This window comes from Vipera ursinii (assembly GCF_947247035.1).
Source record: "Vipera ursinii genome assembly, chromosome: 1".
Lineage (NCBI taxonomy): Eukaryota > Metazoa > Chordata > Lepidosauria > Squamata > Viperidae > Vipera > Vipera ursinii.
In genome coordinates this window covers 176,016,347-176,035,885 of record NC_139512.1, presented here as the reverse complement: position 1 = coordinate 176,035,885, position 19,539 = coordinate 176,016,347, and the positions used below count along the sequence as shown (strand labels likewise).

The 19,539-nt window shown below is 41.2% G+C and overlaps 1 protein-coding gene and 1 long non-coding RNA gene across 2 annotated transcripts in view; one reads left to right on the top strand and one right to left on the bottom strand.

Annotated features, from left to right (window-relative positions):
- Positions 1–3,232: 3,232 nt before the first annotated feature.
- Positions 3,233–6,570, top strand: LOC310631908. The gene is made up of 3 exons (XR_014490740.1): positions 3,233–3,251; positions 3,583–3,630; positions 6,522–6,570. It is a non-coding gene; the product is annotated as an uncharacterized lncRNA (long non-coding RNA).
- Positions 6,571–8,650: 2,080 nt separating this feature from the next.
- CNBD2 (cyclic nucleotide binding domain containing 2) overlaps positions 8,651–19,539 on the bottom strand; it is a gene marked incomplete at its 5' end in the record, with an annotated part of 36,993 nt that continues 26,104 nt past the window's right edge. The window contains 3 exons of the mRNA XM_083354045.1: positions 8,651–9,093; positions 11,295–11,434; positions 12,752–12,920. Of these exons, the coding sequence (XP_083210171.1) occupies positions 8,763–9,093; positions 11,295–11,434; positions 12,752–12,920 (640 nt within the window). The 3' untranslated portion in view covers positions 8,651–8,762. The remainder of the gene's footprint in view (positions 9,094–11,294; positions 11,435–12,751; positions 12,921–19,539) is intronic.

Sequence of the window (19,539 nt, the reverse complement as noted above, 5' to 3'; positions counted from 1 at the left end):
GCTTCGCCGCCCCGCCCACATTCCAGCGCTTCCTCGGCTGCCCCGCCCACTTTTCTCCTCACCACACCCGCCCACTCCCTTTCCTGCAGGGCGCAGGAAGATGGCGTCATCGGAAGCGCCGGTAGCCATCTTCCTTCCTGGCATTTGTGTTTCCTCACTCCGCCCCCCCCCCCGCCCCAGCGCTTCAGAGTTCTCGGGAACTTTTTCTTGCTTGCAAGGGTATTCGCGTTCTAGCCTTCCTTTTGCGTTCGAGCCTTCCCTATTTTCCCAGAATGGAAGGCGAGGGAAATGGAACAACTATTCTAATGTCTTAGATCAGGGGTCTTCAAACGTGGCCCTTTTATGACTTGTGGACTTCAACTCCCAGAATTCCTCAGAGAGGCACGCTGGCAGAAGAATTCTGGGAGTTGAAGTCCACAAGTCATAAAAGGGCCAAGTTTGAAGATCCCCGTCTTAGATCTTAGGATCTGAATGAGCACGGAGGGAGGAGCAGGACCCTACGGACGCCGCCCTATTCACATTTGCTTAAGCAGCTTATTCAGCGCCCGCTGGCGTAGCTAGGAGTGAACCTTCTGGCTGAAGTGGTGTCCTATAGCTGGTCAGCTACAAAGCAAGAAAACAGTTTTTCAAGAAGTACTTTGTCTAGTGCAGGGGTAGGCAACCTCGGCTCTTTTATGACTCATGGACTTCAACTCCCAGAATTCCTGAGCCACAATGGCTCAGCATGGAAACCTCCCTTTCCCCTCAGTGTGGATGGCTCAGGAATTCTGGGAGTTGAAGTCCATGAGTCATAAAAGAGCCGAGGTTGCCTACCCTGGGCTAGTGGGACAGTTAGCTAGACATACAGACATAGAGATACAGTAATTATAGGTGCTTGTTTTATTATTTATTCAATATCCCGCCTTTATTATTATTCCCCATAACTCAAGGTGGCAAACATATCCAGCACACCTTCTTCCTCCTGTTTTCCCTACCACAACAATCCTGTGGATTGAGCTGAGAGAGAAATTGGCCAAAGTCACCTAGCTGGCTTTTATGACTACGGAGAGACTTGAACTCATGGTCTCCAGCTTTCTAGTCTGGTGCCCTAACCATTGATAAAAACACTCCTTTCTGCAAGAAATTGTGCTTACGGGTAGTTCTCAACTTACAACAGTTCATTTAGTGACAGCTCAGAGTTACAATAGCACAGAAAAAAGGGATTTGCGACTGTTTTTCATATTTACGACTGTTGCAGCATCCCCAAGGTCATGTTGTCCCCAAAGCTGAGGAAAAACACCAGACAGGTCCCAGCCAGCAAAATGCCAAGACCCAGAACAATGGATTAAGAAAACCTTATACAATTTCACTAAAGCAGAAGGCAGGACAAGGTGGGATATATAAGAAATATCACCTAATAAACATTTTAGAAATGATCTAACCATTTGTTCTATTGGTCTCTAGCGGTCCCTGTTCCTTAACTTTGGCTAATGAATGCTCCAGGAATTATCTAATAATACACATTCTATTTGCTCCAGGCCATCCCTATTTCTAACTTCTAGCTGAGGTATGCAGGATATCTAACCCTTTGTCATAAAATAGGGCTAAGCTCACTTAACAAATGTTTCACTTAGCAACATAAATTTTGGGGTGAATTGTGATCGTAAGTCAAGGACTACCTGTAAAATATAGTCTAAAAGTACCAACCAACTATATCACTATTGCACCTGCTCAAAAAAAGTAAGACAAACCGAAAATTTTGGTCAGTGCCTTAAACAACATTCAGCCAATCAAACCTATAATAATTGTTTCTGTAAATTAACTTATCAGTAAGAATGTGGTTGCAGTGTAAAATGTAAAATTTCTTGAAGAAATGTAATTATGTTCCTCCAAAAATTGTTTTTTTAAATGATTAGATGTGGTTCTTTCTTGATTTCTTTAATTTTCATCTCATTCAAGATGGCACCAATGATTGCACAGTCAAACCCCCACCATTTTTTAATGTTGCCATTTTGGTATGGCTCAGCAGGGCTCCACAGAATAAACTGGCCCCATATTGGAAGGATTAACAGATTAGAGATTGTATTTCTGTTCCAATATGCTTCTCTCCAACCAAAGTAACTAAAGTAACCTACACAATAAGTTACTATTTAGAACAAACTTGTCAAAATGCAGCGAACGCACATTATATCTCTGCTTCACAAGCCACTTTAGTTACAAGCAGACAAAATAAAATGCATTAGAAGGCACAACCTAATTGATGGCAACTTGTAATAATTTCTTTCATGGGAAAACTTGCGGGGAAGGAATCGAGTGCATTAAAATCCCCAAACCTGACCTTCCATGCTGATTGTTTGCACAAAAAAAATTATGATAGCAAAGTGTTTAGTCACCACTTGCTCAGATTGCAGCAATATATTTGCATAATTTTGTCCTTCTGATACAGTGAATGTCATCCTCAACTTACAACACTTCATTTACTGACCATTCAAAGTTCGAACAGGACTGAAAGAAGAGACTTATGACAGTTTTTCACACTTACAACCATTGCAGCAGCATCATGGTCATGTGATCAAAATTCAGATGCTTGGCAACTGACTCATATTTATGATGGCAAGCAAAGTCAATGGGGAAGCCAGATTCACTGAACAACCGTGTTAACTAACAACTGTGGCAAGAAAGATTGTAAAATCGGGCAAATCTCACTTAACAATTGTCTCGCTTAGTAACAGAAACTTTGGGCTCAATTGTGGATGTAAGTCAAGGATTATCTTTAATTATAATTATGCAGAATGGCGAGATCCTACTTAAATACTAGTAGCTCTCCTCTTTGCACTACACTGAAACAAAGAAATAAGAAATGCCTTGCAGACTCAGCCACCTTATTGTTCTATAAGGTAAAGGTAAAGGTTCCCCCGCACATGCCTGCTAGTCGTTTCCGACTCTAGGGGCCGGTGCTCATCTCCGTTCCAAAGCCGAAGAGCCAGCGCTTGTCCGAGGATGTCTCCGTGGTCATGTGGCCGGCATGACTAGACGCCAAAGGCGCACGGAACGCTGTTACCTTCCCACCGTAGTGGTCCCTATTTTTCTACTTGCATTTTTACGTGCTTTCGAACTGCTAGGTGGGCAGAAGCTGGGACGAGTAACAGGCGCTCACTCTGCTACGTGGCACTCGGGATTCGACCCACCAAACTGCCGACCTTCTGATCGACAAGCTCAGCATCTTAACCCACTGAGCCACCGCGTCCCTTGCTATTGTTCTATACCTCCAGGTAATGTTTACTCAAAGTAGAAGACAGTTTTAATACATTAAGATGCTTTCATTGCTTTTCCAAGCAATGCTGTCACCGTAACCCTAAATCATAAATCCCATAAAAATTAATGTTACTGCACCTCTGCTTATATTATGGTCAGATTTAAATGCTAATTGAAAATAATGACAAACCTAGGCAATATACTATATGAAAGAGTTAGGGTGAGGATCCTGATCTACAATAACCACTTTATAGGAGGAGTCTCTGCTTATTGATATGTACCTCATGTTATGTTACAGAAAACTGTTAACATGGGGAAAATCTAATGAATATGCATTTCTATTTTCAGTTACGGTTTATTGCCCTTTGCCAAGAGGAGATAAAGTACCAACACAAGGTAGTTCTTTGTGGTTTAGTTTGGCAATACGTAATAGCTAACTGTAGCTTTTATTACTTCTAAAACTAACTGTAGTTTCTAAAAACCTTTACTCAGAAAACAATATTAACTACGTGTAATGTAATTCTCAGTTTAATAGTCATATTAAATAAAGTCACGATACGCCCGAGTCCATGGATTAATTATTTGCAACATACCTCAATGGTTAACTGTTCCCCTGGTAAACGGACAAACTGAGGCACTGAATTCTGCCAGTTATTACAAGTCGGCACAACGAAGAGAATACAAGGACTTTCATTGTCTGACTTCCTGACTTTCCCCTTAAGGCAGGAAAACCTTCTCGTAACTGTTCAAATAGGGAACGTTTCATTTTCTTTAGGACTGTACAATTAGGATAGGAAACTGGAGACCTCTGGAATAAACTTGGCCTCTTGCTGGCTCTGTCCCCTCTACTGCCTCTCTTTTTAGGACAACCCAAAGCAAAGGGACGAGAAGAGGAGCAGCTGGCAGGGAAAGAAGGCTGGTCGGCAGTCTATTTTGGAGCAAAATGGAAGAAGACGACTTCCTAATCTGCCATACTCTATTGACTTTCCTTGCTGACCAGAACTATACAAAATAAATACATTAAAAGTTGGCTATGTGCCATCAAGTTATTTCCAACTTCCAGTGACCACATAGATCAGACATGTCAAACACAAGGCCCGGGGGCCGGATCCGGCCCGCAAAGTGGTTTCATGCGGCCTGCGAAGCCATCCTGGAAACAGTGAGGGAACGGCCCCCACTGCCTTGGCCCTGGCCCTGGCCCAGAGACCCTCCTCCTGCCAGAGACCCTCAGATCCATCCCACTCCTGCGCAGGCCCCCATAGGCACCCTTGATGTGAACGATGTAGAGCTAGCCACGCCTACCCAGTAGGCCACACCCACCATGGCCATACCCACCCGGCCCCCGGAGGGCAACCGCAATGCTGATGCGGCCCTCATTGAAATTGAGTTTGACACCCTTGACATAGATGGACTTTCTCTAAAACAATCTATCCCTGTTTTTTCCAAGACTTCCAATGGTGCACTCATTGCCGCCGCCGTGACTGAGACCAGCCACCTTCTCTTTTCTTCCACCTTTTCCAGCATTAGAGGCTTTCCCAGCAAGCTGATCTTCGCATAGTGTGTCTGAAGTAGGACAGTTTGAGCCTGGTCATTTGTGCCTTGAGTGAGAACTCTGGATGATTTGTTTAATGATCCATCAGTTTGTTTTCTTGGCTCTCTACATTTATTCTCAGGAGTATTTTCCAGCACCAAAGGTCAAAGGCATCGATACCTTTTCTATCCTGTTTCTTCAAAGTCCAACATTAAAAGTAGTGCCAATTGTTTGCTTCCTACCCAACGTATTTATAACACACAGCAATGACTATTAGGTATCCATATTTAAAGAGAAGCTATAAAAATGTGCAGTGAATTGCTTTTTTAAAGAAAATTGTATTATTTGATTGCTTTGTCATTGATACAATTGGCCCACAAGATGGATTTGTGCAAAAGGCCCTCTGGCCATGGCTGCTACCTGTTTTTCCAGCAGGAGCTGTAGGTTTATATGGACCCTTTCCCCAACTGTATATCATACTGATGACTTTGAGTCCCGTACCAGTGGATGACCTCTTCCAGTAGCTTCATACAACTATTATATAGGAGGGAAGAGACACTTGAGTCCTGAGGCAGCCCCACAAAGGGGCCTAAGACTGGATCTCTTCTTCCCCACTAGCGCTAATCAATATCAATCAGGGAAAAGGGAGGAGAACCACAGCAAAACAGTTCCCCCACTCCCCAGAGCTGGTCAGCAAACTACCATTCCAATGGTATCAAAAGCTTCTGAGAGATCCACAGGATGGATATACCACCCCCATCCTATGTCCTCCCAAAATCATCTATGGGTGTAACCAATGCAATATCTATATTATAGCTCAGCCTGAATCCTAAGTGAAAAGGGTCCAGATAAAGCACTTCATCAAAAGTCCTCTATAGCTGGGAACCCACCTCCTTCTCTGCAACCTTCCTTAAAAAGGGAAGGTTGGAGACTGGACAAAAGTTATCTAAAACCATAGGGACCGAGGATGGCCTCCTGAGGAGGGGTGAACCACCACCTTTCAAGGCTTGGAGAAGGGCATGAGTCCAAACTCCAGGTGACAGAACTCACTGCAGTAGGACCTCTGTCCACTTTCTCAAAATTGACCAGCTCAGACTCCTCCCAGATAACCAAGCTAGGCTGAGACTCAGCCTTTATAACTGGATCTGCCTAGCCAAAGTCCACTCCAAACAAAAACAAGTGCTTTATCCAACAAATGCCTAGAATATTTCTTACTATGGTTGACATTATTGTTGACTTTGGCCAGAACATTTGTAGATTTCTACAGCCTCGAGGGCTTCCTGTAAGATGTCTGTTCCAAAGTTGAGCTAACTTAAACAATACATGTATCTCTCCCAGAGGCTGCCAAAATTTGGATTAGAGATATCAAGGATTCCTCTATTCTGACTATATTTACTGCTTTGTTCAGGGTCAAGTCATGCTATATGAACAATTTCTCTTTCGGGGGGTTGAGTACCATATACACTGCTCACAATCTTGTTCCTTTGTAAACAACACGGGCAGTTCTTCAAATTCACATGTTTGAAACAACCTTTTTGACATACAGTCAACATAATCTGCTTTACTCCTTGAATTCTGATATTTAAAAAATGTCTTTCAAGTTATGTCCTTCTAGGGTCAATATGCGCAGGAAAGGTATCTATTATTATTTGTTTATTCACTTTCTATGTAAACAGGAACAGATTATAAATCTCCTCTGCCTCTTTGCAAGCAAAATACAGAAACAAAGCCCTGAAGTTGATTTTCTTTTTGCTAGGACCTGCCAACAATCAGACTGAATTGAAGCGTTGGAGCCACTTTTGCCAATTATTTGCAGTTTTCTTCTGTGAGCAGGACATTGGAGATTGGAAGTGAGGCCATTTAGAGCAGGGCTTTTCAACCAGTGGTACGCGTACCACCAGTGGTACTTTAGCAACTGGCTGGTGGTATGTGAGCCCTAGCTAATTGTTTAGGGGAAGGTACCAGTAAAAGCGGAGCCGCATAGACCTGGAGGAGATCAGCTGGAGCTGCAGAGCTTGGCAGAATCCGCAGGATCTGCGCATGTGGTAGCATGATAATTGGAGCTTCTGGTATACCCAGAAGAGAAAAGGAAGAGGAGGGTGGACAGAAGAGAAGGTATAAAAGGGGCAGACCGAGAAGAGAAGATGCTTTTCTTACCAAAGCAGAGAGGAGAGACAGAGCGAGCAAGGGTGAGTGAGTGAGTGGTGTGTTTTGGGGGAAGGGCAAGCAAGCGAGCAAAGTGTTTAGCAAGCATGTGTTTTCAGGCGAAGGTTGAGTTAGTGAGTGAGTGAGCTGGGCAGGAGCCCTGGAGAGCAACTACAGCTGATCCATGCTTCTGTGGAGCAACCCAGAAGTGTGGATCACCTGTAGCCCAGTGCTGATCCCTGTGCTTCTGCTAAATTAGCAAGCAGTATGTTTTCCGACAAAGCGTGAGCAAGTGAGCTGGGCAGGAGCCCAGGATCGGCGCACGCAGCCTCCCAGAAACGGACATGTCATCCTAGTTTTCTTTTCCTTTCCTTTCACTTTTTCTACTTGCCGTTGTAACTTTGAACAGTCACTAAGCGAATTGTTGTAGGTGGAGGACTACCTGGTCATCAAGTTTTTGACACCTTGCTAGGCGACGGGTGGTCCTTGGATATTGCCTTATCCTAAAAAAGGTACAATGGGTGAAAAGGTTGAAAAGTCCTGATTTAGAGCACACTCACTTTTGACATGGAGCAGCTTTCATTAGCCCAGCACCATCCCACGGCTCTATTTAGATCTGAGGTCTCCAGTCACTTCAGATGGCAAGCAAGAGCCTTGGTGGAGCAGTGGGCTAATACCTTCTTAAGTAACACCAGCTGCCTGCAATTAGTGCAGGTTCGCATCCCACCAGGCTCAAGGTTGACTCAGCCTTCCATCCTTCCGAGGTAGGTAAAATGAGGACCCAGATTGTTGGGGGCAATAAGCTGACTTTGTAATAATGCCGCTTGGGGTGTGTGTGAAAGCCCTAATAAGCAGGCTTATACATAGAATGAAGGCTACTGCTAAGCTTGTAAGCCGCCCTGAGTCTTCAGAGAAGGGCGGGATATAAATGGATTTTTTTTTAAAAAAAAAGTCCTTTTAGTCGTAGGAAGGGAGCCAAGCACACATAGCAACCAGTACATGTAAAATGATTGTAAGCAGCTCAGGAAGGAATACAGTTGAAATATATACCGTAAGTCAATTGGACTAATTAGAACTAGCTGTCTAATGGGCATCTGCTGGCTATCAGCTCTCCTTAAAAGCACAATACCCTTATTCCACACTGTAGCCTCCATCATGTGTAGCAGTGCAAAAATGGAATCCTAAGGAGATCTGTAAGGCCACATCTCCATTTCTGGTCTATTGGCTTTCCAAAGACTCTGAATCACTTTATAAGTTTATAGTATAACCAGTGCCGTTCATATTGCTATTTGATTATAAAGCTTTTGGTCTTAAAATGACGGAGTATATGTTTCCTTTTCAGTCTCGTGTTGAAACAGGAGGTCACGCTTATTCAACCATGCATGTTGTATTAATATGAAATTTGCAGGATATTTCAAGAATGGCGAGATTCAGGAGGTCAGCCTGCAGAGGGAGAGCAAGATATTCTGCAGCTTTTTTGTGCTTTAAGCCACCCACAGTCAGCTTATTGCAGAGATGGCTGGCATAATCATTTAATAAAGAAAAATGAATTAAGTATAGTATGTAAGCATTTCAGCCCTAAACACAAAACATGACTTCACTGATGCATGTATAATATGCACAGGGAAACCTACCTTATAAAAGAAATTTGTCTCCCTGCAATATCAGGGGGGGAAAATGAAATGGACCAGACTCACAAATCACGGTATCCATCAATTATAAAAAGAAAGAAATGTAGACTTTGACAATTAAATGCATATTTATGTACAAATAGTCCTAAGCACATAAATAGTATCATCCTTCAGTGTTTTAGAACTGCATCTATTTGGCTGGCTTATGCATCCTGATGCTATTAAAATGCGCCATCCAAATTGGGACGCACAACTGAGATGCTGTGAATCAGCTTTGGTAAAATAACTGGTAGACTTTCTCTTGTTTGGCTTAATTGAACAGGAACGTACTTGAGTTTAGGTGGTGGGTATGGCATTCCGTAACACAAAGGAGAAAGATCCAAGACTCCTTCTTGATTCAAACTCCAGGAATCATAGACTTCAGGTGTAGGGCATGGATGTGGAGGATGTACCATCTTCATGAGTTTGGGCTCCATCACAAGTTTCAATAGATCTTTCTTAAACATTTCCCAGGCATTCTGTCGAAGGAAGATCTGACACAGCTCGTCGTCACTGAAAAGTGGATGCAACATTAAGAACTGAATTCCTCTTTTTAAGCAGCAGATCTCTGGAGTACTTTCACTCTTTCTATTTCTAAGTGTCTTAAGTATTGTTTCTCTATGTCGGAATGAACTCATCAGACGTGGTTGCCACATCCCACCAGCATCATTCCCTCTCCCCTGTAGCATTTTAGAAAGTCATGATGACTCTCCTTGTTTCCTTTTGTTTCTTTTGGTTGAAGCTTCTCATCTCACCTGATGCCTGACTTGTATGTGTAGGCTGAGATATGGCATGTAGGCAAGATCTAACCCGGATTGGTCACCGGGACCAGAGGTTTACTCTTCCAAGCTTTCGAACTCATGCTGGAGCCCCCATCCTCTCTCTACCGGAATATGTGCTTTGGGCTCAAGTTCCCTGAGGATGATGGGCTTCAGTAAATCTCTGATCCCGGTGACTGACCCAGATTGGATTTTGCAACATTATCCTGGGACACATACATTTGCCTCATTTTTGGTATGTATGTATAAATTCATTATGCCCACAGGGAAAGCACTTTAGATACTGTTCTTTGTCTCTATACTTTATCTACTTCCTGTTCTTGACAGTCAAGTACATCGCATGGTGGGGAGGAAAGGGAAAGTTAAAGTGCTCATTGGGATTTGATATACAAAAAGTGTTGAAGTTGAATCAGCTGGATTCCAGACTGACAGTTCATGTTTTCCCACCCAGTACATGTGTATAGAGATTCCACAATGCTGGACACACAACTTTCTGTTACAAGGATGAGAATCATTCTTCTATTAATCAACTCTCAAAACTCCCTCAGGCCCTTTGCTCCTTGCAACCACCATACTAAAATTGCTCTCACTGGCACACAGATCCTCTTGAACACTCAGAGATACTCATAATTATTTAGTAATGATTGTTCAGTACTTCGAAAAGAAGGCATCCCTGGCTACAGCTGCTGCTCAAAGTTTTAATGCATTAAAACTGTTTTGGGAAATATTCTGAATAATTTGGGAAGGGTAAAAGATGTGGTTAAGGAGAAGTTTGGTATTTGGAGAATAAAGAAACCAGTAATGTAACCCCATCTTTTTCTATCTTTTGCTTTCATACCCATCCATACAGTTGTTCTCTAGCTTACTTACAAACCTGCCCTTTCATATTACAGTGTGCCTAATAAATACTTATTTGGGTTCAGAATTATGAAGGAGAGGACAGTGTACATCTGTAATAAATATTGGAGGAAAATAGGGAAGTTAAATTTACATAGTTATCCTCAGATCAGCTGGTTAGGTCAGGAAGAGAGGTAGGTTTTGAGGAAACCCATGTGTAGCTGTGGGTATATGGACCATTTTTGTTAAAAGAAAAACCTGACCACTTTGTCTATTTTCAAATATGACTTAACTGTTTTCCTTGGGAAAGACAAACATGAGCCATCTTTTGAAAATTTTTATCAGAGTGAAAATGCCTGATGACTCTAGTGATTCCAATTCTCTCAATAGACCAGAGGTCCCCAACCTTTTGGGCATCAGGAACCAGTTCTGTGGAGAGAGGTTTTTCCACGGACCGGAGGGGGCGTGGTTTTGTGTGCTGCCTGCATCCCACGGACGAGGCTTTGCTTGTTTGTGCAGACCAGTTGCTGGGATGCTGCAGCCTGGTAACGGTTCATGGACCGGGCTTTGGGGACCCCTGCTATAGACCAAAGGATTTCTAATTCCAGAATGACAAAAGGTGTATATTACTAATATTAATAGCAGCAGTAACACTATTGTTTAGCTGTTCAATAGATAAATTGTCTTTTTCCCAGCAGAACAAGATGGCTTCCATAGGGTTTCTCCTTCATTTTATCACCACAGCCATGGTCCTGTGAGATAAGGGAGGGCTGAGAGCATGGGACAAGCCCCATCACTCAATAAGTTTCCGTAGCTGAGCGTGGACTTGAACCAGGGTCTCTCCAACCCTAGTCAAGCACTTATCCGCTGTATCACACTGGTGATAATTCTGTAAATGGATTCTTGCTTTCTTTTTCATCCCAAAGAAAAAAGTAAGCTAGCTGCTTGGAGTTCTGCACATAATTTTTAAATTTGAATTCCATTCACTAGATACTGAAAATGCTGCACAAATCTCTTTGATCATGATCCATCGTTGATCACGAGCATTTCCACACAATGTTGTCAAATTCACTAACTGCCAGGCTCAACTACACCCACCTGGGATATTTAACTTTTAGTTTGTTCAATTTCATGAGAATGACGTCATCAGCCCATGCCTCAATCTTTTCTTTTTTCAGTCGGATTAGCTCAACTCCATGACTGACCATGACAATGGCACGATTGTCTTCCAGATTTACCTAAGAAATACAACAGTGCACCTCTCAGCTTATATCATGGATAGTGATACAGTGGCCATATGTTCTTTATTTTAAAGAACATTCCTTTACTTCAGAAACCTATTCTTTGGATTTATTTTTTCAAAAACTCAACTTTTGTCCTTTATTTTGGCCATTTAACTTTTAACATACAAAGAGTACCATTTAATGCACAATCTACAGAAATATTTGCTTCTAATAGCTTTTCATGCTTTTTAGATATTTTTATTAAAATATGTGTTTTGTAAAAAAAAATTCTTGGTTTTCCTCTTGAATGTTCTTTATAAAGCAAAGTTATAACGTAAGCAATTAAACATTTTTATCCTTAGGAAGCTCTTTCAGATTTTTCCCCTTTATTTTTTTCTAAGAAAATATGGCCATTGTAATCTTAGAGTGACTTTTGAATGTTTCCAATGGTCCAATAGAATATTGGGCAAGGGGGGATTCCAGTGCTGCCTACAGACCATTTGATACATATCATTGAGATGTGTAGCAGGGCAAAAAGCCACTTCCATATATGTTCAGGTTTTTCCACAAAATCTAAGTATAAATCTTTAAACGTATATTTTTTTCTTGATATAAGGAAAGATCTCCGACAACTGGCATTGCAATTGCTGAGTAAATGCCAGCAGCTTCCTATCCCTCTATTCTTATTAGCAGAAAGGCTCTAATTATGTTGGGGTATTATAGAGCAAAATCTACAATCTAAATTTATAAGAATTCGAATGAGTGAATGAATTAAGAATTAAGTGTGCCTAAAGTGGTCCTTTGTCACGAAGGTGGTGTGATTGGAGACCAGAAGGTGGCTATACATATTTTCATTCTGGTTGAAACTATTGTTTTCTTTTCTTTTTTCCCCCCTATTCTGCTTGATCCTTGATCCCCTTGAATCAACTTGATTATTTTCTTTTATTATGTATGTTTTAATTTTTAGTTTTTAAAAATGGAGTTCTAGTAATTGATCCCAATAAAGTTCTATATATACACACAGAGAGACAGCCCACATATGGTTATCAACTTATATAATAAATGAAGTAAAGGAAATACAGTAGATCCAGTGGTGGGATTCAAATATGTGAACAAACAGTTCATTGTGTGGATGCTGCTTCCGGAAGTCCGTTCTGGGCTTGGGCAACAAAACATTAGCTAGTGGTTCTGCCAAACTGGTGCGAACTGGCTGAATCCCACCACTGACTAGATCACATTTATTCAGGATTATTTTTGTATTTTTCATGTTAACACAGCCATTGTATCTTTGTTTATTACTATCCCCAAGTGCCACCTTACGGATTTACTTACTATGTAATCTCCTTTATAGAGTTGATCTAGTCGGATATATACAGCTGCGGCAACAGTATTTGGCATTTCTCCATAAGCTGTAGGGTGTGCAGATTTCTGTCTGAATACTCCTGATACAACGTTCTGCACCATCTCTTGTTCATCAGGTGGTACCAGCTCATTAAGGATGCTTGGATTTAAGCAAATAAACTTATATATTAACTCTGGCTTGATCAATGTAAGGATTTACTCTCATAAGACCAATACTTTCCCCTCTGAATTCAGAATAAGAACCAACTTTTTTTTTAAAAAAATGAATATCTTCAAAACAAGGTCCCACTGCTCTTATTTTCCTTCCCTATACCAGCCCTTGGAGGAAGACCAAATCAGGAAGCAAATTCTGCAGGAGAACCAGAATTCTACTTTATTTAGGTGGGTCCTAATACAAAATCCTGCAAGTCTGATTCTGCTTTTTCTCCCCTCTCACACCCCAGGATGCAGGGAGGAGCCAATTTGAGTCTCCTCTTAATGCAATCTCTATTCCCAAGATTTAAGGAATACATCTGTCCTCAGTTTTTAAACATTTGCTTCAAGGCCATTTCTCCGCCTCTCTATATCCTAACACTGAGATGAGTCTGAATCACAAATCTCACAGTCCCCAGCCAGCACATGTCATGTTGGGCTGCCTCAGAACAGCAGGAGAGAAGCAACCTAGAACTGAGAAGAAATTTCCTGATGGTTAGAAGAATTAATCAATGGAACAACTTGCATCCAGAAGTTGTGAATGCTCCAACACTTTCCACTTTTTAAAGAAGAGGTTGGACAACCATTTGTCTGAAATGGTTATAGGCTTTTCTGCCTGAGCAGGGGGTTAGACTAGAAGACCTCCAATGACCCTTCCAACTCTGTTATTCTGTTAATTTGCAGGGAGTCCAGTTAAGCAAAGCTGCTTTATTACAGTCACCCTTTCCCACAGATTCTAGGTGGCTTACAAATACAAATACAAATCAGTAAAAATGTATAACTTCATAGGCAGCCTGGACTAAATCAAACAAAAGAGTAACAACTTAAACCAAGGGCCCCACAATTGCAGGCTGGGGAGCAAAGGCAGGGTCTTAAGCACTTTTTGGAACCTCAAGAGAGAGGGTGCTGTTGCAGACAGTGGGGTCCATGACACAGAAGGTTTGCTTCCTCAGCCCCATAAAATGATATTTAGTAAGAGAGACCTGGAGCACATCCACTTGGCCAGAATGAGCTGGGCAGGAAGAAACAGAGATAGGTGTTAATTATTCCCTCAAGGTTGGTTTCTCAGTTTCCTTCCCTCACTCCCTGGCCATGTGAGCCCCCTCTAATCCAGAGCAAATCCAGAAAGAAGAAGGTGCAGCTTTTCAGTTATACTCTAAAGCAGGGGTGTCAAACTCAAATTTCATTGAGGGCCGCATCAGCATTGAGGTTGCCCTCAGGGGCCTGGGTGGGCGTGGCCTGGGTGGGCGTGGCCTACTGGGTGGGCGTGGCTAGAGTGCATATGGCCTACTGGGTGGGCGTGGCCAGCTCTACATCGTTCGCATCAAGGGTGCCTATGGGGGCCTGGGCAGGAGTGGGACAGATCTGAGGGTCTCTGGCAGAAGGAGGGTCTCTGGGCCAGGGCCAAGGCAGTGGGGGCCGTTCCCTCATTGTTTCCAGGATGGCTTCGCGGGCTGTATGAAACCACTTCGTGGGCCGGATCCGGCCCCCGGGCCTCGTGTTTGACATGTCTGCTCTAAAGACTCCTTCAAGCAATGTGCAGCTAGCTAATTAGCTGTTACGAACCTTGCATTTCTCATTGAAAGAAGCAAAAATTTGTGAAAAGGAATAATATATTTTCAAATATAAAGACATTAAAATGAGAAAGAAGGAAGGATCAGGGAAATACTGTGGACATAGTTTTGCTTAAACCTCAGTAAGGCATTTGACAAAGTATACCATAGTCTACTTCTTCGTAAGACAGAAAAATGTGGGATAGACAGCATCACCGCCAGGTGGATTCGGAACTGGCTGACCAACCACACTCAATGTGTAGTCCTCCATGGAACTACATCAAAATCAAGGGAAGCATGCAACAGGATCTCTCAAGGTTCTGTCTTAGTCCCAGTAGTCTTCAACATCTTCATAAATGATTAAAAGGAGGGTATAGAAGGGGAAGATCAAATTTGCGGATCACACCAAGCTGGGGGAAATAGCCAACACTTTAGAAGATTGACTCAAGATATAGAAGGAACTTGACAGACCTGAACACTTATCCATCAGTGGAGGTTTTCAAGAAGTGTCCAAAATGGTGTAGGGTCTCCTGCTTGAGCAGGGGATTGGACTAGAAGACCTCCAAGGTCCCTTTCACCTCTATTACTCTAATGTTCTATGCTCTATGTAAACAAAGTGGGCATCCATAAAACCTTTTGTACCAAGGCTGCCAATCAACCCTGATATGGCCATCAAGCTGATATGCTGCCAGTGTTCCCATCTCCTGTTTCATTCTGGGTGGTAAGGATAGCAGGAGTGGGGGCTTGGTTGCAGGTCATGTTTCCTAGGAATTTGACCCTCAGGTCCAAATTAAGATAACCCTGCCTTGTATCTCATCCATATAAGAAGAGAGTAAAAAAAACATATCAAGCTTTCAAGATATTTTATAACTACAAAGTTCCAGGAGACCTTGGGGTGTCCGTTTCCAAATTTAGCCTACTTCAAAGTATTGACATCAATTTTACACGCTTTAGTACTCTACTCAAAGATACATCTAATCATGCCTTTGATTGTGGAAATGGGCATCAGATCCTTGAGCGGGGAGCTGCGCACAGAACAACTTACTAAAACATTTTTACAACATTGATAGCAAGTTAATGTATAAATAACAAACTAACGTAGCATTTGGGACTAGGCTTGCCCAAGCAAGAAACAGTCCCTTCAGTATTTCTTCACTTTCATGGGATTTTGTTAAAAATCCTTGTAGGAGCCCAGAATCCATTTCTCACTTTTACAACCCATTGTGAACTTTTTGTGACATGTCAACCAGCAGAACTTCCTATAGATCACTCCAGAGCGAATTTTGTTCCGAGCCAGCTGAAAGAAGGAACAGTCAAATGAGCTGTGCCAGTCATTGAGGGCAACATTTCTTTAACAGAAAATTGCCAGAACTTTAGATAAAGACTTAGAACTGATGCTGTAGCTAGGAGAGCAACACTAAATGAAGAGGATATATAGCCAAAGCTTCTATACTATAGTATAGATCTCTAATTCCATTACTGCTGTAAGTGCCACATCTGTGGAACTGTATGACATGTGGCAAGCGAGTGCCCAAATTGGTCAAAAGTCTCGACTTCAGGAAACATGGCAGATTCTTCTCCCACGAATGTAACAGCAGTGCCCTCAAACAATTAAGCAGAGTTCAGACAATCAACAATAGGCAAATTATCCCTGTTACTCTTTGTACACTCTCAGATATACAAATACAAGGCTCTGCTTTTTTAAGATTTAGATTAGGCAGCTAACTTCATAGATGAGATGATAGTACAGCAAATATAAATTGTCCACACTGTTAATCAGAGAAACCTATGTTTGTGGAAACTAGTGATGGAAAGTGGCTTGAGCTGGTCCTATTCTACAACACACAATATTTATATGTTTGTTTGACTGACTGATTTCTATAACTGCCCATCTCAAGAAGCAACTGTGCGTAGGGTACATTATAAAACTTTAAAACAATCAAGACAGCACAAAATAATATATATGATACCAAGTAAAACTGTTACTATGGATGGTAATATAGCCAGGCAACAAGCCTCTTAACACACTTAGGACTCCAGGCCCTTGGTGTCAGGATCATCTTGATATCTGAAGGGAGAATATTTCAGAAGGCAGGTCTCTACCAACCAATATTCCTTGGCTGATGGGATACTAACCTGTCTGACCAAATTGGATGGATAGAAATATCTGGGACCTGGCCCCAAGCCATAAAAGGCTTTAAAGGTGATAACCAACACCTTGAACTGCATCCCGAAACACACTAGCAACCAATGCAACTCATGAAGCATTGGTGTTACATATGGGGAATATCCAACACCCTTTACTACCCATATAGTTGCATTCTGCACCAGTTGAAGCTTCCAAATGCTTTTCAAGGGCAGCTCCGTGTAGAATGCATAGCAGTAGTCCAGACAACAGATGACTGTGAGCAAGACCTTTGCAACTGATAATAAATGATCATATAGAATCATTATCACTTGGCATCACAGCTTTCTCTTTCCCCACTCTGCTGGGCATTTATTGGCTATAAACTCATGATCCAGATGTCTACTGGGATCCAGGGGCTATATCGTTTCCATCACAAAAGTGTCATTAGCAGAGTTGGAAAGGCTCCTGTTTTTATCCATTTAAATTTCTAGGATCGCCTTCTGAATTCCCTTCCTTAACAACAACAACAACAGGGGGGAGGGGTGCCTCTGTCTTGGAAAACTGCTTTTATTTCTTTGATCCCGAAGGAAGATCAGGATGTCACTCAAGTAAGAAATTATAGACCAATATCACTTTTGAATACGGACTACAAGATATTTGCTAAGGTTTTAGCTAACAGATTAATGAGGGTACTGCAACAGATAATTCATGGTGATCAAACTGGGTTTATTAGTGGTAGACAAATGAAAAATAACGTGAGGCATATAGTTGACTTGTTGGAATTTTTGGAAAGGAACAACCAGATCCCTGCAGCGCTGATCTTTCTGGACGCAGAAAAAGCCTTTGACCAACTGGATTGGCAATTCTTGATGAAAGTATTAGATAAAATGAATTTTGGGGATAAATTTTTACAACCAATTAGGGCATTATATTAAAAGCAAACAGCCCGTATAATAGTAAATAACAGTCTGACTGAAGTATGTAATATTGAAAAGGGTACAAGGCAAGGGTGTCCGTTATCACCTCTATTATTTGTTTTAACAATGGAGATATTATTGATCAAAATACGGAATTCGGAAAAAATTAAGGGAATTCAAATAAGAGATCAGGATTATAGATTGAGGGCGTTTGCAGATGATCTGGTTGTTACAGTGACCCAGCCAGAAAATTCTGTTGTGGACCTGATGGAGATAATAATGCAATGTGGGAAAGTTTCTGGATTCAAGGTTAACATACAAAAAACTAAAATATTGGCTAAAAACATGACAGTATTACAAAAGGCTGTTCTAGAAGGGTTAACTGGATTTGAAATTGTCAAAAGGGTTAAATATTTGGGGGTTTATTTGTCACCCTCAAATGCAAAGTTATATAAAAATAATTATCAAAAGCTTTGGGGTGAAGTTCAAAAAGAATTGGACAGCTGGAAAAAGTTACAATTGTCAATACTGGGAAGAATCGCAGCAGTGAAAATGAATGTTTTGCCGAAATTTCTGTTTTTATTTCAAATGATACCCATTCTTAAAAAGGACTTAAATTTGGAGGAATGGCAAAAGGGTATCAATAAATTTGTATGAGCAGGGAAAAGGCCACGAGTTAAATTTAAGATTATGCAGGATACGCGTGAAAGAGGTGGTCTTAAAATGCCCAACTTTAAACTATACTATGAAGCTGCTGCGTTGTCAGTGATAAGTGATTGGATTAATTTAACACAAGGGAGATTATTAAATCTTGAAGGCCATGACTTGTTATTTGGCTGGCATGCATATTTATTGTATGATAAGAAGGTAGATAATGTGTTTAAGGTGCATATTTTAAGACATGCTTTGTTGCGAGTTTGGAAAAAGTATAGACATAAGTTAAATTACAAGATACCTTTATGGGCAATACCGAAACACGCAATAGAAAACATAAATGTTGGGTTCAAACATGATGTGACTACATATAAGGAAATCTTAAGTTTGGAAAGGAATGTATGGTGTTTGAAGCCGTATAACTTTTTAAGAGAAGAGAAGATTGTTCAAACCTGGTTTCAATATGGGCAACTACAGGCCAGGTGGAAAGAAGATCAGAAAATTGGTTTTTCAATGGCTGATGAAAATCTGGTAAAGCAAATTAGAAATCAGGGTCCAGCACATATCAAACGGATATATCTTGCATTGATAGAAATTGACTCAGAAACAGAACTTGTTAAAGATTGCATGATAAAATGGACTCAGAATATTCAAGAAGTTATTACAATGGATACTTGGGAAAAGATCTGGGTGAGAAACGTAAAATTTACACAAGCTCAGAATTTAAGAGAGAACTTTTATAAAATGTTTTATAGGTGGCATTTAGATCCTAAAAAGCTTGCAAGTATGTATCCGAACTATCAGCCTAAATGTTGGAGGTGTGGTGGCGAAGACGCAACGTATTTTCATATATGGTGGACCTGTAAAAAGGTTAAAGCGTTCTGGATTAAAATCTGGTGGAATATGCAGAAGATATTTAAGAAAAGGATAAAGTTTTGTCCACAATTGTTTTTACTGGGCATAATTACTGATACTACTGTTGTGGACACTAAGTTGATGTTGAACTTAATTACGGCAGCAAGACGTTTAGTAGGTCAATATTGGAAGAAGGAGGAACTGCCGACTATAGAAGAATGGACTTTAAAAGTTTCTAACCTGGCGGAAATGGCAAAGATTTCGGCGTATTTGAAAGACCATTCGCAACAACGTTATATTATGGAGTGGAAAAAATGGATTGATTATATCCAGAATAAATATGAGACTAAAAAGTTTCATTTAGCATTTGAATAAGTATTGATGTGATATTTGTATTGCTTGTAGTCACTTTATAAGAGCTAAAGTGCGATAGATTTAATAGTTTATTGTTGTTAGCAT